Genomic DNA, 25,196 nt, shown 5'->3' with positions numbered 1-25,196 from the left:
AGGATGCTTTCTGTCATGCAAAGTATTTATCAATGAAATTATGGAGTCTGAAATACTGTATAAGATTTTTACCACTCAAAAGTAGAATATCATGTATATTTCAGAGAATCTCTGTATACCCTTACAAAGAAGGCTGAATTCAACAGTCTATATATGTAGGTCTTAAGGGTAGCCCAAAATGGTGTTTAATCTTTTGATTATTATCTTAGATTATTTCTTTGTAATTATTGCAAATAATAATTTGTAATTGGCATACTATGTTATCTTCATGTTCTTTTAAGCAAGTCTCAAAATAAGTGTATGTTTTGGGACATTATGTTCTCAATTTTCTTAACAGCTGAATGTTCTTCTTTCAATCCAATAAAGTAGTTAGAACAGGCTTCTCCAAAATGCATAAAAATTCATTATTGCTTTTATAAACTCTTAAAAAATCTGGAAGTAGAAAATTCACTTAATGTGCTTTTTTTTTTTTTAGCTTCAGTGACACTACTTGAAAGCTTAAAACTTATTTCATGTTGTGATGCTTTTCTTAGGACTAAAGCATGTAGCTATCAGGATCAAGTGTTACTATGAATGCTCAGAGTCAGCACTTCTCCCCAAGAAACTAGATGCACTCACAGAATGTCAATATCCAGTTTAGCAACTATTGGTAATTGTCTTCATAAATCTTAAGCGGTAAAAACACCATAAGAGAAAGCTGCTGCATCTTGCTAATACACTGTTGTCTGGAAAACTTTGTTCTTTCAACAAAAATTTCTCAGTGTTTTTCAAAAATATATAAAGTATCACTATTAACTTTATAGGTATCATATTACAATAATATTATGAGCCTTGTAGAATACTGTAGTAACTAACAAATAGTGTGAGCAAGTTTATCCCTCTTAATAAATACAAAATCTAAGTACTTTTAAGAAACAGCATAGTGTCTAAAACATCATATAATATAGTCTCAGCATACTTTGAATGAGCTCTCTCTGCACTAATTTACTGATTTGTAAGATAAAAATGGTGAACGTCCTAGGTGCAATGTTTTGTAAGCTGATCAGTGCTTACAAAAGGGGTTTTAATTTGATTGGATATATTCTATGAGAAGAGCTATCAACAACAAAATATCAAAAATATCAACAACAAAAAAGTCCTGGGAGAATGAGCTTCACAATTTTTTATATCATCTCCTCTATTCAGATATTTTCCTTTTAATTTTTTTCTTCTTACTGTTGTAAACTGACTGTTGAACCTGTTTGCAATTGCATGAGCTGCTACTGCTAATTTAACAATATCCCTGTAGAGTCCTGTGAGTTACTGAGCACTGAGAAAGGTCTCAGCTGGAGTTTGTGTCCAGTTCCAGAATTAATAGCTGACAAAGAAGTGAGGACAGAGGAACGATAGAATAGGCTTAAGAGGAAAGTTGCAGACTTTCTACCAGAGCAGGCTTTTATGAGCTGTTTAGACAAACACCTATGAGGAGGAAGGCAGAGCTGGTTCTGCCCTGGAGCACGGGATGGATCCAAAGGTGATCTCCTAAGGTATCTGTGACGTTTTTGTTCTGATTTCCCAAGGCAATAAGGCCTATGTGACCTTGTTATGGTAGTGATTGCTATGATTGCTGTCAGTCCTCTCTAACAGCTTTTGAACCTGAGGTCTTAAAATTGTCTTGGAAGGTGTTGTAATGAACAGAGGAGAGAGACTAAAAGTAACATGTGGTGAGGAGTAACCTCTGTGCGGGGTAATCTCGAGTGAGGAGAGGGGTAGGAAAAAAATCCATCAGAAACAAAGCTGAATTCGTTTCTCTAATAGAGATGACTGGGAGGCCCTGCAGTTCTCATTTTTTAAGCTAAAACTTAGCGTGTGTTTTCAAGACGAAAGTCTTAACCACAGAGATGCTTTGTAATAAACCACACAGATTGTGGAATTGATAAGGGTTCTGGTTCTCCTATTGACTACCTTCTTTGAAGTTTTGACTATTGAACAGGCTTCTGTATGTTCAAAAAGTACATCAGGTGGCTTGGCCCTATTTTGTACTAAGGCAAGGTAGGGAAAAAAGCTCATATTAATAGCATGATGCTTCAGGAATATGCCCCTTTCTATCCAGAACAAAAAATAATACTTTGCTTAACCATCACCTTTTTACTTAAGAACTCAAGTAAGTCAAGAACTATGATGGGAGCTGTTTGCAGCCTAACCTATGGTTTTGTCATCATTTCTGAGGGGATTGCTACCCACAGGAAAAGGCTCATTAACCAGTGCATAGCTACAAGATTTGCAGGGGAAAAATAGCTGAAAAGAGGTGTTGTGCTCCTATAGTTGTCTTCCTTTGGCAACTACGTTGTTTACAGTAAGGAGAATTCCTTAATAGTGGGATTTAAAAGTGCTGCCTTGCATTACTACAGTAGGATACTCACAGGGAAGCGCCTCTCGGAGGAGTGAGGCTTGGTGGGTTGGAGGCAGGAAGGTTGCACAGAACGAAGCACTTGCTGGTCAGGAAAGGGACGGAGAGCCCCTCCTTAGCCACCTGCATAATCAGCTAAACTAGCCAAGAAAGTGCTGCAGCTATTCGGGTAGTAGAAAACTGGCATGAATCCATCTTTTGCCGTATTTTACTGGAAAGCAAATAAACAGGAGCTGATCTCTGGCAAAAGAGCGGGTGTGGGGTGCCCGGCTGCCGCGCGCCGGCCGCGCGCGTGTGGGAGCGCACACGCGTGTGCGTGAGCAGGCCCGGCCCGGCGCGTGCAAAGTTTGGCGGAGCAGGAGGAGGGGTTTGTCGCAGCCGTCCCGCAGGAGCGAGGCGCGCTCGCCGCCCGGGCCCGCCTGCGCTCGCGAGGAGCAGGCGCCGCCGAGGCCGCTTCGTCCTCTCGCCCCTCCTCGAGGCCCGCAGCCGCGGGACGCGCCGGGTAAGCGGCGGGGCGGCCCTTTGTGCGCGGCGCGGGCGGCTCCGCGGGCTCGGGGCGGCGGGGCCTGAGCGGCGGCGCGTGCGCGTGCGCGGCGGCCGCCCGCGCGCCCCCGCCCGCGTCGGGAGCGCGCCTCGCAGGCAGGATCGCTCCGCCGCAGCTGGCGCGCCCCCGCGGCGGAGTCTGCTGGGCCGGCAGGCGGGAGCCAGGCACGGAGCGCGCTCTCGCTTCGGGCGGTTGGGCCGGCACCGAGCGCCTGGGCCAGCGCCGCGCAGCCCGTTGCCCCGCAGCGCCGCCGATCGCCGAGCCCCGCCGCCCGCAGCGCGGCCCCCGCCCGGCCCGGCGCCCACAGGTGAGTGTGCGAGCGAGCGGCGCGGCCGGGCCCGCGGGGGCGCCGCGGCACCGGGCCCCGGCGCGGCCTAAGCGCAGCCGGGGCGGCCGCTCTCCTGGCGGGCAGCGCGGCGCCCCTTCCCGCGGTGCGGCCGGGGCGGCGGCGGCGGCCGGGTCATTGTGAGGAGGCGGCGGCGGCGCCGCGGCCCGGCCCGGCGCAGGCCGCGCGCAGGCCCGCGCGGGGAGGCCGCGCGCCGCCCCCGCCCGCCCGCGGCGCTGCCCCTTTGTGGGCTCCGCCTCGGCCTCGCCGGCCCGGCCGCTTTGTGCTCGCCGGGCCCCGGCGCGCAGCGCGGCCCCTCGCGGCGGCCTCCCCGCGGCGCGGCCCTTGGCCTCCTCCGTGCCGCGGCAGCGAGCGCTGCTCGGCCCGCCGGTCTGGAGGCCTGGGGACAGCCAGGTCCTCGGGCTCGCCCCAGGCCCTGCACCTCCCAATCATCACCATTTTAAGGAGCTTTTGGGCTTGAGTAGTGTTTGCAGTTAAAGGGGGAGCACCCCAAGTATTTCATGAGGAGAACCGACTTTCTCTGTCAGCGAGGAGCTGATGGAGCTCTTGGGTGTTCTAATCCCACCTTTTGTCTCAGTTCGTAAACATAGTGCACTTCTCCCATGTTCCCTCATCTTCCTTTCTTTCCACCCACCTTAGCGAAGGCTTTTCCTTTGCCCTGTGCCGCTTCCTCGTGCAGCAGATAAATAACATGACCACGTTTGTCAAAGGTGGTGGGAGGCTTGGAGCTCTCTGTGTAGGTCATGGAGGACGTGGGACATTCCACACACAGGACATAGTTTCAGTTGTCTGTTTATCTCCTTCCTGAGCTCCGAAGCTAGCACCACACATTCCAGGGTGGGAGGAAGAGGGAAAGGACTTCTTCAGCCCTGAGCTCTCTGAGCTGGCCTTTAGGAAGACTGGAGGAGCCGGAACGTGGCTGGATTATTACTGAGGCTTTGAGCATAAAATCTGCATTTCTGGACTTGTTACTGGTTCCAGAAAGTAACCTAAAAAATAATTCAGATTAGTCATAGGTTTAATGCTTGTTTTATGCTGCAACACTGGTGTTGAAATCAAGTGCTAGAAATAGTATTGCGTTAATGGAAACATGTTCGAAAATCATACAACGCTTTTCACAGCAGCGAAAAACTAAGCAAAAAGAACAGAGGCTACCAACTGTAGACTTTTTAGAGTTTGTTGTTTCCCAAGAATGCTGACACTGGTGAGATGATGAGCAGTTTGCTCTTGAAAACCTGTCATGACAAAGTATCTTGTCCATTAATCTATCATTTGTCTTGGAAAGGTTTTAATGCTATAGTGTAATTAGACCATACTAGAGGAGTTAGCTCAGAAATCTGGTGGCTCCAGCTAAGTAGGTGTGAACTAAGGAAAGCAAATATTTTAAATAGCAGGAGTACTTATTGCTGCTTGAGACCTTATCTGTACTTAGATTTGAGCGTTGCTGCTGTGGTTAGCCTGAGTTGAGAAGGAAGTACTGCTCAAAGACACCTGCGCCCAGTGAAGAAAAGAGAGGGAAGGATGAATGTGTTCATGTCAGGAGCAACTGTTACTGGTCTCAAAGCCTAGAGAAATTAAGTAGGACAGTTCATGAACTCCATTCTTCAGCTAAGATATAGTGGAAGACTGCAATTTCTGCAAGAAACACTGTGTTCTTAAGTTTAAGCTAAAATAGCTTTGTTTTATTTTTCCCTTCATAACATTGTTTCCAATCTTGTAACTCTTGGCTTTACAAGTTGGACTGCAAGTCCTGCCAAATAGATTATCAGTGTGTTTAGCTTTAATGGTTGTCTGATTTTCCGGGAGTTAAGCTGAACCAGAACAATCAAGGTAAATCAATGGTATCTGAAACTCCAGGCACAATATAGAAAACGCAGAATTTTGCAGCTGTGGTGCATGTTTCCAGTCTGCAGAAAGCCAAGGTGAAAACTGCAAGGTGAAATTGCGTTAGCAGCTGCCGACTGTGGAGTCACCTGGGTGCCTGGTGTGCGCGTTGCTGGCTACGGGGCTGCAGCAGACGGGCTGCAGGGAAGTGCTCTGGGAGGGCACCACAAGCTCTAGGGCATCTGGACTGTCACTCAGTTAAGACCCAAACATTAGTGTTTCCCCCCCAAATATGTACTATGTTAAACATCATGGTTGTAGATGGAAAGTATCCTTTTTTCTGGAGGGGCTGCTTTTTTGGTTGGAGGAAAATTTTGAAGGAAAATTGGTATTAAGAAAAGTGAAAAACAGTAGTAGGGGAAAAAAATATATAGTTGATATCCCTTTTGGCTCTAACAAAAAATATTTATGTAGTAGTGCATTTTTATCTTAAACATTAAGTATATAAGTAATAAAAGTACTGGGTGGTTACCAGAAGACTTTCTTGCATGTGTACCTGACTTTTTTTTTCTTTTGTTCTCTCCCTGCAAGCACTTAATTATATGTAACAAAAGTCTTCCCAAATCAGTGACTTGGGGTTGATTTGTGCTTCTAGCATGTTTAGCTGTTGACTATGCTTAGTGTAGAAAGGAGACAAAACCTAGTATTAATGCCACATTAATACTTCTAGGTTTTATCAGTACTTTGTTTTAATCCAAACTATGTTTCTGTAATGTCCTGGACAATTAATTTAAATATATACCTATTTGTCATCATCTGTAAAATGGTGATTCTGTCTGTTATCGCAGGAATAATGAGAGATTTGGTTACTAATTCCACAGTGCTTTAATCAGATAAAGTGCTAGATAATTACAGTTAGCCAAATGGTGCACGCCTGATTGTGACTGGTTTCCCTGTGAGGAAACCTGGTGCTGAGAACTGGCAACTGAAGCTGAGGTTGACCATGTTTTCAGTGGGAAAAGAGAGAATTATTTGAATGGTGAAGACAGTATTTGTCCTTTTGCATCTGGAAATGTATTAAAAGGAATTACTGCACATATATTCAGGCAGGGAAAATGGTTTAAAAAGTGCAGCAAAAACATCTTTAGACAGTTGTTGACCATTTCCTTTTCTGTTTGCATTATCTAAAAACAATCTTGCATCTTTTCTGGTAACAATTGATGACCTTGCTGAGATGTGTAAAAAAGCAAGGATAGTGTAATAATAACTATTGCCTAAAGATTAGTCATCAGCTCCTTTTAAAGTTCTTTGAACTTTGGTTTGTATGGCATAAGGTATTCAAGTTCACATTTTAAATTTTTTTCCTGTATTTCTCATGTATAACACTAAACAGGACTACAATAACTTAGTTTTGATAAAAGACCAAGGTGTTTTTTCAGAGTCTGTGTTTGTATTTCAGACTCTCAAGGAAGAGCTTGTAGAATGCCATATTTTTTAGGATCTATTTTTACAAACACATGTGTTCAGATGAAACATGTGAAAGGAAAAATATACATATATATAATGTATATATGTATGAAAAATATACATTAAATTTGACTAATCTACATGCTGTCAAGAAATTGAAAAGGTTTTAACTGGAAGAGGAATATTTTTAAAACAAGTTAGTGTCAAAGTGGTGGAGGGCATACCTGAAAATAAGTTCTTCAGTGTAAAAGTCATAAAGCTGGTGTCTAGCTTAGAAATGTAGGTGTTTTTAAAGGCTTATTTTCATTACATTTCTTTATTATGTATCACGTCTTTCATGGAGAATGTTCTGTGTCATCTGTATTTTACAAGGACATAATACTCAAATACTAAATTTATAAGCTGTTTTGCAGATCTTACTGCAGGCTGAAATGTGTGATGCAGGTACTGCTTTGAAGAATTTATAAATTAGTTTTTCTCTGATTTTAGGATATCTGCCTTTTGATATCATACCATTTGGGAAGAAGAAATAAAAGAAGCTGTAACCCTGAGCAAGGTGTAGCACATGGAGAGTGCAGTTCTGCAGCAGCCAAAGACAGTTTTTGTCCAGAGTGTCACAATCCTGTTCCTGACAGGGCTGCCACTCTCCTTGTCGATGATGCTGGCACTGACGTGCCCAGGATCAGTCCCAAGTTTAGTCGAAAACTAATCGCTTGTGAGGGATGGGGAGCCATGCCCTGGTTCGCCCCCCAGAATAGCTGGCTGCCCTGTCACGGAAGAGCCAGCGCCGCTGCGAGCGGAGCCACCCTCTGATGTCACTGCAGGGGCCCGGTGGTCCCGCTGAGCACAGAGCCCTGGCTCGGACGAGGCCCCCGTGCTCTCGGCGGCATCGCTGGTGCCAGCATGAGTGCCCAGGCACTGCTGAAAACGTTACTTCAAAGGGAAGAAGAAAATCAGTGGCAGGCAGCACAACCATCCCCTGTGGTGGGAATTCGCTTCTGCTCCTTACAGAAAGAGTTGCCTTGTGCCCCGGCACGCTGTGCGTGGCTGCCCGCAGTTGAGAGGCCTGCACCACATGGATTTTCTTTCCATTGTGGATAAACCACTTTTTCAAATGTTTGTAATGGCATTTGAAAGCTGTTAAGAAATACATAACTCAGCAGATTTGAAAGTGCTACTGAAGTATTCAGATGCTCTTGGACCATCTACCACTTCTATTTTCTCTTTGAAAAATAGTATTATTTTTCTAGACTGCTTATAACTTGATATATTGACTTAACATCAAGACCTTAATGTTGTCCTCGGCTCTGTGAAAATGAACACTATGACTTTATTTATTTGATACCTCATTAACTTCTGACAGTTTTTTGACGAAACATAGGACACAATGTTTTGAGCTTTATGATGGAGTATCTTAATTTTCTTAATATTGTTTTGAAAGTGATATTTGAAATGAAATTCTATGTACATTTGTGTGCGTAATAGATGCAGATTTGTTTAATTTTTGAGCCTTAAATTTTGTTCTTCCCTCTTGTTGCATGTACATGCAGTTGTCTTTTAAAAAGGCTCTGTTTAACAAATCTTTTTATTTTTGAGTGACTTTTGAGGGGAAAAATATACATATATCCCTATAATAATTACGATTGAAAATCATAAAAAATTATTCTTATTTACAGGATTCCTCCCCCCCCCCTTTTTTTTCGAGCGTGAAGGTGTCAACACAGTTAAGAGAGTTATGTATGGCTCATTGCTACACGGCTGATATCGGTGCTTATGCAAGGATGTAATTTGAAGACTGGTTGCACTGGTGTGACTAGGGGATAATTTGGTTGGCGGAATAGTTATTGTTGATGGTGCATTGTAATATTTTACCTTGGCATTCTGCTAGGTCAAGTAAAATCATTGGAAAATGCATTTTACAAAAAAAAAATGCATTCCATAATGGAAGTTGAGACAGGTACCTTCTTTAACAGCTCATGTGAAGGGTGATTCTAAGGAAACTCTTAAGCATATTAAAGAAACAACTGCTGACCTGGATGGCTTTAGATCAGGTGTTTACCAGTTGAAGTTATGGTTCAAGCATAGTTCTTCCCTTAGTGCACAGGGGCTTCTCTCCTGAATAGAGCAGGGATTCAGCGGAGATAATGCCACAGAGCTGCCCCTGGGCATGTGTAGGAGGAGGCTTAGGGCTGCCTCGGAAACTTCAAATTTATTATTTCCTAGTTGAGAGTGCTTGATCATAATATACTTTGTAACACTTCTGTAAAAGGAAAAGGTTGAAAAATAACATAGTTTACAATTGAGCTCCAGATAGGAATTGATGCTGTAGGTTCAGCACTGATTTAACTACCTAACAGAAGAAGGGATGATAGTGTAGAGAAAATGACATGTTGAATTTAGTTCTAAGAAAGAGAGCATGAGGTAGGGGAAAGATGCATTTGCTCCTGTGATTTCTAAAGCATTTTTATTATCTTTTTTTTTTTTGATTTTTTTTTGATGGTGAACCAGGCCTGAGTTCAGAGTAATTACAGTTGGATTTTAACTTTGAATTCCATGTAACATTTATTAGGTGATACAAGTAAATGAAATAATGTTACTGTTTGCATTTTATGTATGCCCGGATAGAATATAATGGAAGTAAAAGAAAATATAACTCCCTAGCCTGAGAGCTCCCTCCCTGCTGTGTTGGGATCCCCTGCTTCTATTGCCAGGCCACTGGATGCTCACAGAGGCAGTGATGAGCACTTTTTGGTCATACAAGGGTTTCTCTAAAGAGAGGTTACTCTTGCAGGCTTTCTGTAGAAAATCAATATCAAGCTCATGCATCAGAAGGAGGAAGCTTTCAAACTAGATAAAATACAGTTAGTGAGAAGATATTACAAGTTTCTTTTGTCTCCCCAGTTTGCCTCCTTTAGATAAAGAATAGAAGCCAGTTATCCCTCTGTTTTCAGGACTTGGATCCTTTCTCTGGAAAGTAAATAGCAATTTGAATTGAATAATTGAATATTATTGATTTTAGTATGAAGATTGAGATGTTAGTGTAATTTAACATAGTGTCCTTTAAAGTATAGTGAATCGTAGTTACTACAAAAGAGAAATAAATTTAAATAGGGTCTATAAAATTAATTTAGTATCCTTACCAACTAATTAATTTTCTGTTGCATTAACATTTGAGATTTGCAGCTGGTTAAGGTATTTTAAAGCCTCTGTAGGGCAGGGAAGTACTTGCCTGTGATGACTCAGAAAGCTTGTGACAGAGCAGGAACTGCAGGCAGCTCTCCCATGCATCTGCTGTGCCACAGGCTGCTGCTGTAGCACAACTAATCCTTTTTTGTTAGGTTTCAAGGAATGCTGAATCCTGTCGTGCCATGCAGGAGTCTGTGGAACAGGCAGTCCACCCTATTTCTGTTTGCCTTGTCTCAGGATGATAGTCCTGGCTAAAGAGTGCTCTGACTTCTTCTGAGATAAAAACACATTTTCTAAAATAATGCTGGTGTAGAAAGCATGTTCTGTGGAGACGAACTTGCTAAAACTGTTGGTTGAGCACAGAAATATGGCCATGGTAAACATAGCAGTGGCTAAGTTTGAATATTCAAGTAACATTATAGGAGTGGTTTTTTTTCTCTCTCTCAAACTCTCCCTCAACATAACTGAGGTAACTAGAGTTTTGCCATTGATTACTGCTGGAAGGCCTGATCAGTAACCAGTAACTTCAGGTGATGTGAAAGTTGCAATCATTGCAGGAATGCCTAGAAGAGGGACCATGAAGATGCTGGAGTCCTGCTCTCTGGAGGGGTGTTTGTTTTATGTGAGGGAATGGAGCTGTGGGTTGCAGTGCTGGGTGTCTAGGGCCGCTGCTCTGGTGTAGACGTCATGTCTGACGTACCTGGTGGCACAGTAATTGGGGTGTCTGTTCTCTGCAGTTGCTACCTCGGTTCCCCACAATCACCCATGCACTCGGCTGCTCTCATCAGGACTGCACGCAGCAATGGCAGGCAAAGTAAGGATGACAGGAGCAAGACAGCGTGTAAGATTGAAGTATGTGTGTATTTAAGCAATACACAAAATACAGATATCTTTATAAAAATAGTCAGTGTCATAATCCTGCCCTTCTGGCTCTTCCTTTTACAGAGCAGCTCTCTGTGTTGTGATCAGAGTCTGTTATGGGCCAGGTCTCAGTGATGAGATCTGGCTATTTTGATCGAGTCTGCTCCCTGGTACTGCTTAGATATACCAAAAAGTTACCCAGCATAAAACAGGGCTTGCATTTGGATTGGAATAGTTACTGCTGCGTCTTCACACACAAAGGTTTTCCGCACGGTTGGGGCTTTCTTGTCCAGCTGCTCTTTCCTTGCGGAGGTAGGTGCTGTCCCAGCACAGCCTGCGGCGGCGGTGATGCAATCCCGGCGCGGGTTACAGCACGCGGAGCCGAGCGCTGCGCGCAGCCGCCCTGCCCCGCGCGCCTCAGCGTCGCTTACCGGCACGCACAGAGCTCCCCTTGGATTTTTAACCAGGAGAGTGTGATTGCAGCAGGTTGCAATCATGAAGCAGAATTGAGTACTTCCTGAACGGTAGTATGTTACAGTGTGAAAAACAGCATTTTTTTGCTGGCACTAGTCATTTATTTTTCAGTTGTTCTTCCTATATGTATCCATCAGTTTTATGGCAACATGCAATAAAACTGGAACTTCTAAAGAGGATCTGCTTGGGCTTATAAAAATTACTGGGATGAGTTTCTGTTGGAAGATGATCCTGATGAATCTTGTTGTTGTGCCCTGTGTACAGGGAAAGGAAGTGAGGCATTACTTAAAAAAAAAAAAAAAAAAAAAAAAGCCTAAAACTTTTCCCCCTGTTACATTTTGTTTTAATAGTTATCTATATTTCCATATGCAGTCTGTCTTTATTTTCTTAAACTCTGTGGTTTCTGCCCTGCTATTTATTCTGAAATCTGTACTTCTGCTTTATCTTGGGCCTATTGTGCTCAAACTAAAGCAAACTTCACAAAGGCACTTTCAGTTTACAGCAGAAGTGTCTAGAGGAAGCTCATGTGGGACAGCTGCGGTTTTAAATTCAGCGTGTATTATTCTGTGTTTGCCACGTGCATGCACGTGGTTCAGGTCTGCTCCGTGGGGAGGGCTCTGACGGAGCTGGACACGTTGTCACTGGGGCACAGAGGTGGCTGGCTGAGAAGGGAGTTGGTTACAGCAACCAACTAAAGTGCCAGAATATGCAGGACTCGTCATCCAGCAGGATTTCCCTATCACCATCCTCACATCTCAGCAGGAAGGAGTTCTGCCATAGTAGCAAGATGAAATTATTTGCTTATTTCTGAAAAGGAATATGCTAAAGTCCCATTTGGAGGTTATCCACAATGCTCTGTACCACTAGAGTAGCACTAATTTTGATTTGTGTTTAAAGAATTATTCTTTTTTTCTCCGTATTTTTGTTCTAAGTAAGTATATTTCAAAAGATTGTTTTGCTATTTCCTTCACATCTTTTTTTTTTTAAATAATTATTGCAATAGATTACCAAGTGTCAATAATCTTTATTATTCTTACTTGTATTGGTTAACTTGATGTATTACTGTTTTTAGGATAGCATGAATCTTCAGGACTTTCCCTTACAGTTTGCCCAGCTCTTTCCTTCTATCCTACTTCTCCTTCCAAGCTTAAAAAAAGGGAAAGACAAACTTGCTAGTTTGTTTTTTAATAATCTGTTGATGGTCTGAATTTAAAAAGAAGGCTGCTTTCTTATTTAACACCAGGTATAATTGCAAGATGTATGAAGGTTGGGATGTTTTCTTCTTTGTGCAGTACAGGGGGTCTGAACTGGGTTCTCTGCTGTTGGTAGGATGTTTCTATAGTTTTCATTCTAGAATGACTTTTTTCCGTTAGCGAGAACATTTTTTTTTTCACTGAACGTTGTTCCGGAGCAAATCTTTCCTTGCAAGACTAGAGTATCCTGGCTATGTAGTCTCTGAAAGGTCTTGAGAACCTGGATTTTGATTATCTGGAATCCAGCGCTGAGAAGAGTATGGATTACTCACATTTCTCAATTTGCCAAGTTCTTCGTTCTGTTTTGAAATGACTGCTAGACTCCAGCTGGTAGTTACTGTGCCTAAACATTTGGTAGCGAGAATGAAGTGGGTGAATGTTTAAAATGCCAGCATAGATATACTGGAGAAATAGTTAATGATGGTGGTTAAAGTCACATAGCACTAGTCAAGGCTCAACATTTTGTTTAGGATTAGAAACACATCATTATAATTCGGTGGGCATAATAATAAGTTGTTTATGTTTGCGTAGCGCTGCTTGTGTCTACATCTGCCACACAGCCTGTGCTGAATTTGGAGATCTGGATCTAGCAATGACTCAACTGGTGACAGTCTTACGCAGGAGAGAACACACGTGATAGCATGAGACACCTGCTGAGCGGTGGGCTCTGGTGATTCGCTGCAGAGGATGCCGCAAAGATCGTGATGGGTCGCGCAGTTATGTGAACGTGCTGGGGTTTCCTTTGCTTGTGGTTGACAGAAGGAGCTGGTGCAGGGGGGGACTTCCCTCCTAGAGGTGCAAGAAGAAAACTGCTCAGGCAGGCTGGGTCACTGCAAAGTAAGGGGTGGCCAAAAGAGTTTATACCTTTGGTTTTCATTATAATGAAATTTGCAGTTTGTAGGACCTTATGACTGTGTCTGCGGCTGAGCTGTGGTAGTTTGAATGTATCTGACTTCTGATGAAAAAAATGACAGTGCCCTTGAAAGGGTTGTAGTTTGGTATGAAAAGGAGATGAACGGGACAGATGGTATTTTGGGAAAGGAAATAATCTCAACCTATCTCTATTCTTTATTTTTACCCTGGGATAAAATATTCTGTTACATTAGATGCCTCTGGCTTTTGGTTATCATGCAGGAAAAGAAAAGCCCTGAGGTGTCTGAAATAACCAATATTAAGGGCACTAAAGAAAATGGTGTTTGGAAGGCTTGGAAAAAATTATAATTCATAAATAAAACACAAAATATATGGGGCTGAAATTGTGATGTAGTTGGTTAATAATTTATGTCATGAACTGTAGGTATTTCTGAAAGACTTGAGTGGGGCCAGTGCCGATACTGTTGGTCAGCGATGTAAAACCCTGCGCCAAATGTAGTGAGGTTTGCAGAAGTACCCATACATTTTATCTTAAACTCGTCAGGCCTTTTGTAATCTAAGATCTTTCAAAGTTGCGGGGGAGAAATTTGATAGACTTCAAGATGGTAAAAGCTGATGTGCAAAAACGAGGGTTTTCTTATAGAATTGAAATTCACCAGCTTGTTATTGCTTGAAAAATATTTACAAGCTCCTCCAGATATATTCACATTTAATAAGCTTCATGTTACATGTGTTTGATGACTGAAGTGTGGATTTGGTGGTAGCTGCAGTACCGCCTGCCAGAACCTCTTCCCCTTCCATTTTGCTGTACACCGACTTTCGGGAGTGCAAGAGGGGAGAGTGGGAAAAGAGATTCCTTGGAAAATTGTTCTTGGTAGAGCTGGCACAGAGCTAAAGAGCTGGCTGCTCTGTGCAGGCGTGTTGTCCTCAGCAGCTTAAGACTGTACCATGAGCAGATGTGGTACCAAAATACAGTGTGCAACAGGATTTTTAAAACAAAATTAACTTAATGGTACTTCAAAGATACTGAGAAAGTTTCCCATTGAAAATTCACTGCTACTTCTTTTTAATGGGAATAGAGTTTTTTTTTTTTTTTTTTTTTTTTTTAAGTACCTTCGTTCTCAGTAACATACTCACTTGGGGCTTCGGCATCAGTAACACTTGTTACACTAGTCTGTATTTTCAGCAGTTCACTTAGATTTTATATTTTGACATTTTATAGCTTATAGAGCATCCTGAAGAAATGAACCAGATTTTCACAGTTTTGCATGCTGGCTCATGGAAAGTTCCGATTTCCAGTTCTTCGTGAGTCCTTTTTTTTTTTTTTTTTTTCCCCCGTTTCCAAATGTGATTAGGTGGTTGAAAAAAAGTTAATTTTTTTATTACTTTTTTCATGGCTCCAAGTCATCAAGAGTTTATAAATTTTGAATGGAAAGTCTCTGAATTAAATTAGTTCTGAAATGTGAACTGAAAAAAGATTTTATTGCATCACATATAGAAATTTATAATAAGGCACCTTTTTTCTGACCTTGAATAATTCTTTAGTATTGTGCAATGAGATCTTTTCCCTCGAGCTATTAAGATGATTGTGCCAAATTTGGGGAAGTTCTGTGGACTTATTATTATTTTTCTTTTTCTAATGCTAACATTCATTTGCCCTCTCAAAAGCAAATTAAGATATTAAATGCAAGTTTAACCAGTTTGATACGAGTGAAGATAATGGTGGCTGCTGTTAGCTCACATCTGCCGAGGGTGCCATGGGCAGGGCTGGTTCCTGGAAGGGCACCAGCGTTGGGTCACGGCGCTGGGGCTCGCTCCCTGGCACCTGGGATGCGTGACCTTCCCAAACCCTCCTGAAACAACCTTCCTTATGTCTGTATTTCTGCCGCTTCCTCCAAGTATTTTGCCGGGGTAGGGTTTCCCCTCATCGGGCACGGTGTGCGTCGCAGCCCAGCGTAGCAAAGGGCTGCAGAGCCTTCCCCTCACCGGGAGCAGAGCTGTGGCCGCTCCGGGGCGGGAGCTGCTTTGCTGTGGGGAGGAAGTCCGGGTTTTTCAGGCACGGCAGCGGGTGCTTTCAGGAACCTCCATTTCTAGAAAGCCATTTCCGTGCTTGTTAGTTTAGGCTTTTTTTGTGGTCGGGAGCAGTCTTGACGCTTAACTGGTGGGATGTTTGCGTTCTGCACATATGGTGCATCTTGAGCACATGCTGTATTGAGTCAATGGTTGTTACTGTGGTGGTAAGTGCAGTTTCTTGTACCTGGCTCTATTTGCACATGCTGTAAGGCTGCTCTGAGCTTCCTTGGACTTTCAGGAAGAGCAGTGTGGGCAGGACTGGAACTTCAAATGGTCAGAAAGCACTTTCCAAGACAATTTTCTTGACTCCGATACTGTATCTTGGTGCTGGGGCCCTGATTTCATGAGGGGCATAGTTTTTCCTTAATAGAGAATTAAAGATTCTTAAAACATACTTTTTCCTTTAATTAAACTGCTTTTCAAATTTGTACAATACTGTGAACAGTTTGTGCTGCAAAAACTAATATTTTTGACTAAGACATCTATAGGATCTTATTTCGGTATTGCTCAGGAACTTGTTCTTGCTGGGAGGGAATGAAGTAGAAAGTGTCCTAATAGAAAGTGTCATAATTTGGATTTATTTGATCGATACAAGTCCAGAACATCGTATTGTTTTTGTAGTAAGGCTTTTATAACAAAAAATATCTTATAAAATTTTATTTCCTGTTGTGTACTAGTTCTTTCTTGTTCTGTAATTGTATCTTCATGATAGTATTTGTCAACGCCAAACTATATTATGTTGTTAACACTTGTGATCAACTTGTTGTCTATAATACAGCTTTAAAAAATTAACTTCCCTGATTTTTCCATCACGAAGTGCCTTTTTTTTTTTTTTTTTTTTTTTTTTTTTTTTTTTCAGGTTAGCCAGAGTGGTGAAATGCAGGCTTTGGGCAGGTTTAGGCTTGGTCCATTCCAGTTTCTAATATCCAGTTTCTTCCTTGCCTGTGGAACTTGGCAGTCTAGCTCGCAGGTTCCTGGCGCACATGTTGGGCTGGGTCTGGCCTTGGAAGCATGTGGGAAGACTGGCCACATACAGAAATGGCAATAAAACAGGCCTGGATGGTGCTTTGCCTCTTCAGTACTTCTGTAGCTTTGAAAGCTCAAGTGGAAAGGACACCTGAGTACAAGCAGGTCTTTTGCAAAGTCTGTAGGCTGCCTAATTTAACTGCTGTGTGGCTCTGTGAGCTGTAGCTGGAGAAGCCGAGTGTCGCCCAGCTCGTCAGGCTGCCCGGGGAACTGGTCCGAGCCCGGGATTTCCAGCCGTTCTCTCTGCAGCTCGCTGGGGATCCATGCATTGTGGTGGATAGTTACAAGCAAGGTGAAGCACACGCAGACTTGCTTTTCCTACCAAAATGTGTATTTGCAGGCTTTGAGGGGAAGTGTTTGTAGACTTTTACCTATGAATGTGTGTGTGCAATTTCCAAGCTCTTTCCAAGCAAGTGGCGAGATCAGCAGGGCTGGTACTCGGCTCTCCATAGCTGTTCTCTTAGCCCGTGGTACAGTAGTGTGTCGTCATGATGTTGTATGGTTTGGTTTGCAAAGAAGAAAAATGGTATTTCTAGTCAAGAAAGCTCAAGATGGAAGTGACAGGTGAAGCTGGACCTAAGACCCCCGTAAAACCAGTGACTGAATACAGTCCTACACATGGGGACTCAGAGCTGGGGAGAGAGGCTTTTGCAGAAGAATTTGGAATTGCCTATGATTAGGTTGAGTATCAAAGGAAAAGTTTATCAAGCTTTTAAGATGAGTTGTTTTACGTGTTTGATTCTCTTCGTTCCTTCCCTTGGTGCCCTGCCAGTGCATGTCTTGCTGAAGCATGTGCAGTGCGCTGCCTGAGGTATCCAATCCAAGTATGAGTAAGTTGTGGGTGAAGTGATGATAAATATGGGAAGCTCGCCTATTGCCTAATATTCCCATGTCGAATATAAAAGAAGATTAAGGATGAGATTTATTCTGAGAGCTGTTACATCATCAAAAGATACAGAAGTAGGGTACTTGCAAAGAAGCACATCAGGTGGTTGAGAAGTCTATTGTGCAATGGAATCCACTTCTGGGTAGCATTTTACCTTCTGGTAGCATTCCTTCGTCTAACAAGGTAGCGTTTACTTTTTCAAGATTGAGTTTTTTTTAGTTGTGTTTTTGGTGTATTGTTACTCGTCTTCCCTGCACGTTCCAATAAGCAACTTCTGCTTCAGGGTAACTATCAGGATTTCTTCACTTGTTAAACTCCATGCTGTGTGTCTGGCATTCTGTGCAGCAGAATTGGTACTCTGAGTGTCAGGTACCTACAGTTTGCAATGCTACCATTTGCATCTAATTTCTTTTGAAGTTTCTTTGTAAATGAAGAAATACTGCATGCAAAAGAAAACAAATGTGGTTGCATGTGGTATCTGCTGTGTACTCATTTTTTTTCTCTCCTTTATTACAGAAATGAGCCGTCAGACTGCTACAGCACTACCGACAGGTACTTCCAAGTGTACGCCATCCCAGAGGGTGCCTGCGCTGACTGGCACGACTGCCTCCAATAATGACTTGGCTAGTCTTTTTGAGTGTCCTGTGTGTTTTGACTATGTGCTGCCACCCATTCTTCAGTGTCAGAGTGGCCACCTCGTTTGCAGCAACTGTCGCCCCAAACTTACGTGCTGTCCAACTTGCCGAGGTCCCCTGGGCTCCATTCGCAACTTGGCTATGGAAAAAGTGGCCAATTCTGTACTATTCCCATGTAAATATGCCTCTTCTGGATGTGAAATAACTCTGCCACACACAGAAAAAGCAGACCACGAGGAGCTGTGTGAGTTTAGGCCTTATTCATGTCCATGTCCTGGTGCTTCATGTAAGTGGCAAGGTTCTCTGGATGCCGTGATGCCCCACCTGATGCATCAGCACAAGTCAATTACCACACTTCAGGGAGAAGATATAGTGTTCCTTGCTACAGACATTAATCTTCCTGGTGCTGTTGACTGGGTTATGATGCAGTCTTGTTTTGGCTTTCATTTCATGTTAGTGTTGGAGAAACAGGAAAAATATGATGGTCACCAGCAGTTCTTTGCAATTGTACAGCTGATAGGAACACGCAAGCAAGCAGAAAACTTTGCTTATCGACTTGAGTTAAATGGCCATAGGCGGCGATTGACTTGGGAAGCAACTCCGCGCTCTATCCATGAGGGAATTGCAACAGCCATTATGAATAGTGACTGTCTAGTCTTTGACACCAGCATTGCACAGCTCTTTGCAGAAAATGGCAATTTAGGCATCAATGTAACTATATCAATGTGTTGAAATGGCAATCAAACCTCTTCAGGCCAGTGTTTAAAACCATTGCATTTAATTTAGCAGAAACTTGGGTAACCATCTTTGACTGTCAGACAAATTATTTGGTAGACGGAGGATAGACGTATATGAAGGTAAATAAAAGGAAAGGCTGTTAAATCGCAGGAAGCAGTTGCATGTAGTAACACTAATATATTTAAAATAAGTCAACAGTAAACCACTGAAATATATATACACCCAAAATGGGCATCTTTTGTATTAAGAATTGATTCTACGGGAAATGTTGTAAAATAATTCTAAAAACTTGTTTGTAGATTGATTGTACTGTTGAAAAGGATACTGTTTCGTGTTTTTGTTTGTGTTTTTTTCCTCCCCCTTTGACTGACAAGCCATGTTGAGCGGTCTGATCTCTGGCCGCTGCTTTTTCCCCCACCTTTGTAAGTCACTACATAGTATTGCTGCTGTTTGTGTATATTTTTGTGTATTTGCTAATTTTTATTAACTTCTAGTTTTTCATTAAATAAATATGACTTTCTTTTCTGTAATTCAGGTTTTCTCTTTTTTGTATCTTTTTAAAATTAATTACAGGTGTCATCTTTTGATATGCATTATTGCTATGGTAAAACTTATATTTCTGTATGTTTGGTAAATTTTGTCTCTTTCCAGTAGTCAATTCATTGGTGATACTGTTCTTAATTGAGCTATTTTGTGAATGTATTGAACTTGAAAGGAGCAATTATGTTCAAAGCTGTGTTGGGAAAGAAGGCTCCTTTAAAAACAGTTTAGATGTTGTTGTACTTTGAGTTATATCTTCTAAAAAAATGAAGAATTGTTGAGATCTTTTCCAAATTAAAAAACAAATTCACATTTCAAATTTAGAGATGCTTAGAAATTCGGTTGCATCCTTGTATTTGTTGTTTTTTCAGTACAAAGAAGGTATTGTATTACACAGTATTTGTAACTATAAAAACAGAGCATTTGTTTAAAAAGAAAAAAAGAAAAAGAAAAGGCAGTCACAATGAAATGTTTTCAGTCTTTTTATATTTGTCATTAAAAGAATACCTGGCAAATTTAAAAAAGAATTTTGTTTTTCGCTTTAGCTCAAAGTTTGACACATTAATACTATTGCTCAGTTTCTTGTCCTCATGTCTTTTGGTTGTTACTAACAAAAGTAATTTTCTTGAACTGATCTTGTATATCATTGTAGTGATATGATATACAGTAAAATGCAAATAATTTCTTACAGGTATAAGTCACCAGCCATACAGGCTTTTTGTAGGATATTGGGCTTTATGCAGGTTGCCTATATGTGAAAAGTTTACCATGAATGTATATGGTATGTGTGTTATAAAACATGGAGGCAGAAAAAGGAGTAAGTTGGAAAAAATGTTAAATCTCACGCTATTTGAAAGAAATCTTTGTCGAACCTAGTAATTATGGACATCTGTTTGGAGAGGTAGTCTGGCTATTAACTACTTTTGTAACACATTAAAATACAGTTTATTTACTGTGCACTGTCTTTAAATTTCTTATCAGAAATCAATCTATTAAGACAACTCTTGTTTGAATTATTTTGATGCAGGATGAGGTAAGTAGTTTTCCAGGTAAGGAAAATGAAAAAGGGCAGCGCGGATGCATAAAATAGCATAGAACCAGGTGGCTTTGTTTAGTAGAATTGGGAAGTTTTGGGATTTAGAAGTTGATACAGATTTCATCTACAAAACGTACTGGTGTCTTGTGAAAGCAGGTGGTAGATGCTTCACAGGAGTCTGCAATCCAGCATTATTTTCCTCATTAACATACAATAATTGTTTGCCAATCTTCTGAATCCCACAGTTACTCTCACTTGAATATGCTTGCGTACCTTCCTTCAGTTTTGTCTTTTGCCTGTTGACAGAAACTTGGCCAAACGTTACATTATTTTTATATACAGATATGCACCCTCTCACGTGCTCTTTTGTGAGTGGCTGGCTGGCACTGATGTTGGCTCCTATCTGCCAATGTGATCTGATTTTAACACTCAAGTTTTGTTAAGAAATCCTAGCTAAGTACCTGCTAGGACGGCCCTGAGCGGGCTCGTACTTACACCCAAGTGTAACAGGGCCGTGGAGGCACAGGGTTCACTTAGGAGTGTTCAGTGGTACTGCTTATACTTTAAATGGCTCCGTGTCTGTCACCGGCCCCAAAAGAAACCATGGCTTTTAAATTCTTAAACCACTAACTTGCAGTGATTTAATTTAGGCCAGAAGGAGCTAGTTCTCAAAAGTGTATTATTGAAGCAGACCTTAAAAATTGTGGTGGTAGTAATTTTTAGAAGCTACTGGCATAGTCAGGTTGTTTTTCATTGTGTTTTATAGGTGAGAAATACTATAGCATAACTAATGTGTGCTGAACTATTACATTGTAAACTAGTATTACTCTATTTGATATAAAAATCTGTATAAAACATTTGATGTCCACTTGTAGATGGAACAATTAAACACATAAGTGTTTATTAGGCCCTAATCCTCAAAAGTATTAGAAGTAAAATTCACTAGACCTCCTCTAAGTAGTTTGAGGATCTGGTAAGTAAACAGCATTCTGTTATATTAGTGAGAAGGAAATCACATCCTTAAAAAAAAAAAAAAAAAAAAAAGTAATAAACTGTACTTTTTTTTCCTTTATCTAAAAATAAATAGTGTATTGAAGCCTGGCACTGTCTTAGCATTAGCTATTTATTTTATAAAGTATTATCTCTGTGTAAATGGGAATTGGAACTGTAAAGACTCAGATTTGTCTTTAAATGAAATGCAGCAGAGCTTCCCTTTGTCCCAATAAATTTTAGTGCTGTTGCCATTGCTTTCTCCTTGCCTTTAAAGAAAAAAACTTTGATAAAGTTGGATGTGAATTTGGGGTTTTGTCTTGACATATCTTGCTAGTTCTTGTTTACAGTATTGCTTCAAAATTAAAGTAGGTTAACATTTTTCGTATTGTTGCCTATGCCATTGTATTACTTATTGCTGTTTCTTTTCAAATCTACTATGATTAAGAGTATGAATATCACTGGCCAGCTAGTTCTGTTTGTAACTCTTTACCGTTTGTGTAGAGGAAAGGCAATAACATTGGATTCTTGAGCTTTGTTATTGTAGGTAAATGTTATGAGAGGCACAGGAGACACACTTGTGTTTAATGGCAGCTTCACTTACGGACCCTGCCAGTGAACTGGAATTACTTCAGAAGCTCTCAGCTGTTCTAGCTTGCTCAGGCACTTGATTTTTACTTTTGTCTGCGTTCAGTAAAAGGATAAGGTATAATAACAGGACTAATTCAGCTCTGTAAGAACACAAAAACCTGTAAATCTGTGTAAGGCTACTTGAGTGGCACAAAGTAGTTTACATTTCAGTCCACAGAGGCAAGACATACAGCTAGGAATGGTGTGGCAGGGGAACAGCTGTTCTTTGACTCTTAGATTAGAAGCAGCTCCCTGGTTCATCTGAAGTAAAATTGCTGTAGATTTATTTATTTATTTTCTCCAGTACTTGGCATCTTTAAAAAGAGAGGGCTTTGCTACATGTCTGAGCAGACTGCGCTGGGATCCCCTGCGTGTCTGTCTGGGCTCTGTCACAGCGCACAAAATTGGTACTGGAGCTCCAGTAAGTTGGGTAAGAACTGAATGTTTTTTCCTGCTGGTTTAGATTAAAGGCAATCAGCATATTGGCTATCGTATCTTTCTGGTGGCTTACAGATTGTCAAGTTTCTTTGTTTGTTTTGTATTTGAGTAAGAAAATATTCTGGGACTCCCTGCATTGCATCCTGATTATTCACTAGCTAAGGTCTGGACTACGTTATTGGTAAGAATAGAATTGTTAAAATAATTAAACCAAAATATTTATATTTTTCACTTTATTAGATTTCATCTAATAGTCTTCTGTGAATGCTTTAAAAGCTTTTATAAATTGGGTACAGAAATAACCATTCTTGTATCATTCATAACAGTATTACTATATTCCAAGAAAATTCTTTTTCTTTGTATACATAAATTAAAACAAACAATTTTAATTTACAGGCTGCTTATACATAGTTCTTTTTCACTGATGTAATTTGTGTTTTATAAACTCACCTCCATTTGTTTCGAATTAATGAGCAATAGACTAGCAAGCTGGTTCTTTTTTTTTGCAGTTGACTCTAGTACAAAGCAAAGAAAAACTTAAGCACCTTAGATTACAGAAATTTAAATTTCTATCTTCACTAACATCTAGGGAAAATGAGGATAGCTTTGTCTCTAAGATAGCCATCTTGAGATGGGATACTGACAGACTTTCTTAAACCTTAAATAATTCACAGCCCCTAATTCAGTATTAATGATCCACTTTTCTTAGCACTGTTAATTAAATAAACCAATTTAATTTTTAGAGGCAAAACTTGAAGCATAAACATCCCAGAATCACCAGTGTTCCCAGTTTAGGGTCAGGTAATATTTAAGAAGGACAATATACTCTGTACCTCCAAAACATTATCAGGCTCAATCTTTTTCATTAAGTTTTCAGCTAGGCTCAACCTACTTCAGTACTGTAAGTACAACTTTGCGTATATAAACTTTAATGCACTCCTTTCTTAACCAAGAACTAGTACATTTAAATTCCTCCTTAGTTGTTTCCTATATGTAAGTGTGAAAAATGACATCTACATTGGCATTACAAAAATAGAGTTACTGTGAGGTGCCAAAAGGGCTTGATGATTCAGACAAAATTGCTTCTGTTTAAAACCTTTAAGCAATTTTTACATCTCCAAAATTTGCATTTTTTCTATGATGCTATTTACTATATTACTTGTCTGTATTTAGGAAATTAACATTCAGTATTTTACTCTTTTTGCACTAAGTTAGTTGGCTTTTGGAATAACCTCCTCACTAGCTTCACTTGCTGCAGGGGTGCTTTTGTCTGAACACCCCATAGAATTTTGTTACCTCCTATTTGTGGGTTTGTTCTCTTTAAAGATGTTACCACCAATTGACATTTATATAAAATTATACCAAATAAACTAAGGAATACGATTTTTCTCGTAGCTTCAGCTCTCATGTTTGAACCTCTCAGTATGAAGCTCTCAATATCAATAAATTAGTTTTTTTTTCCATGTTTTTTTGCCAACAGTAGTAAAAAGCAGGAAACCTCCATAAAATATTGTTACAGAATGTTAACTGCTGAAGTAATAGTTTTAATTGCATTCACATCTGCATTTAAATAAATCATCTAAATTTGATAGTTACAGTTGCTATATGGTTGCTAATTATTGATCAGTATTAAATTTGATGCAAAAATAATCTTAGCCTGTCTACTTAAAGTTTACTATTCAAATGCTCAACAATGGGCTTAACTGAAAATCCTCCATCAAAGGCTGCATTAAGAACTTCATCCAGACAGCTTGCCATAACAAAAGTCAAGTCTTGCCGCACATTCACTGCAATTTCTTCAAGATCTTTTTCATTTCTTTGAGGAATAATAATTCTCTTCAGTCCAGCTCTGTGTGCAGCCAGGACTTTGTCTTTAATTCCCCCAACCTAATAAAAAGGAAAAAAAAAACATAACAAAATAATACTAATCTAATAAAGTAATTATTGCAGTAAATTTAGAAATCACACCAGGAGTTTTTAATGTTAATAAAAAGTTTTCCCTCAATCATTTAGATTATTTAAACTGCATCAATAGTTCTACCTCATAATATACTTAAGAGAAATAGAGTGGTAAGGTGCTACAGTAGCCTTTCAGTAACAGTTAATGGAAAAAAAAACAGCCTTCTGGATTAAAAATTAATCTGGGAATGCAAATGCAAGAGTATCAACCATGGAAAAAATTACTTGCAGGAAAAAAACAAATTCTAAAGAAAGACTGCTTTAACACTTACTTCTTTTTACTATGGCACACTGACATCTTGCAACTGCATTCTAAGAGGCCTTCAAGATAAAGGCATTGCTAGGTGCTGCTGTCAGTCCAACCTGATAAAAACTTTAACTGTACAAGGGAAAACACACAGAAAAACAAGTGTGTACCCCAAAACTGCCACACTGGCTTTGGTCTAGGAAAACAGGCTTCCTTTCAGAAAGGCACCTGCTTGAGTTTGTAAGTCCTTCAGAGAGGACTTGAAAATAGTTTTTGTTCTAGTCACAGCTTCTGCCCTTCATCTTTTTTTCTAAACCTATTTAAAGACTATGTTAGAGAAAAACTTGCAATTTTAAAATGTTTTAGCGTCAGACCTAAGTTTTAATAGTCAAAAATGAAAACTTTACACTTCTGTAAAACATAGTGAATCACAAATGCTCATGGTTCTGAGTCTACTCTGGACACTGCTGCATCCTGTTACCTTGCTTGTCTTCAGGTATCTGCTAGTCTCCTTATATGCAGCAAAACTAAGTTACTAATAACAGTAAGATTTTAGACAACAATCAGAAATAAGGGCTAGATCATTTATAAAATCTGATTCAGGATTTACAGATCCCTAATTTCTGCACCTATCTTAAAACATATGCAAAATTTAGTCATTCTTGGAATAAAGGCACTTGATTTGGGAAGCTAAGCACTTAGACCATGTCACAGTGAACACTGGGTTCACGTTTCACTCCAGTTTTTAACAGTGGGGAGCCTTGTCACACCAACCGCCACC

General features: G+C 40.6%; 2 protein-coding genes across 2 annotated transcripts in view; one reads left to right on the top strand and one right to left on the bottom strand.

The window, feature by feature from the left end:
* Positions 1-3,032: 3,032 nt before the first annotated feature.
* Positions 3,033-20,072, top strand: SIAH1 (siah E3 ubiquitin protein ligase 1). Its single transcript, XM_088530851.1, has 2 exons — positions 3,033-3,240; positions 17,719-20,072. The coding sequence occupies exon 2, from the start codon at positions 17,721-17,723 to the stop codon at positions 18,567-18,569; it is 849 nt and encodes a 282-aa protein (XP_088386977.1). The 5' UTR covers positions 3,033-3,240; positions 17,719-17,720; the 3' UTR covers positions 18,570-20,072.
* Positions 20,073-22,738: 2,666 nt separating this feature from the next.
* LONP2 (lon peptidase 2, peroxisomal) overlaps positions 22,739-25,196 on the bottom strand; it is a 32,619-nt gene continuing 30,161 nt past the window's right edge. The window contains exon 15 of the mRNA XM_010226220.2: positions 22,739-24,096. Coding sequence (XP_010224522.2) covers positions 23,875-24,096 — 222 coding nt within the window. The 3' untranslated portion in view covers positions 22,739-23,874. The remainder of the gene's footprint in view (positions 24,097-25,196) is intronic.

The sequence above is a fragment of the Tinamus guttatus genome, unplaced genomic scaffold (assembly GCF_059628265.1).
Source record: "Tinamus guttatus ecotype Peru unplaced genomic scaffold, ASM5962826v1 Tinamus_guttatus_pri_ptg000389l, whole genome shotgun sequence".
NCBI lineage: Eukaryota > Metazoa > Chordata > Aves > Tinamiformes > Tinamidae > Tinamus > Tinamus guttatus.
This window is presented reverse-complemented; position numbering and strand designations above follow the sequence as displayed.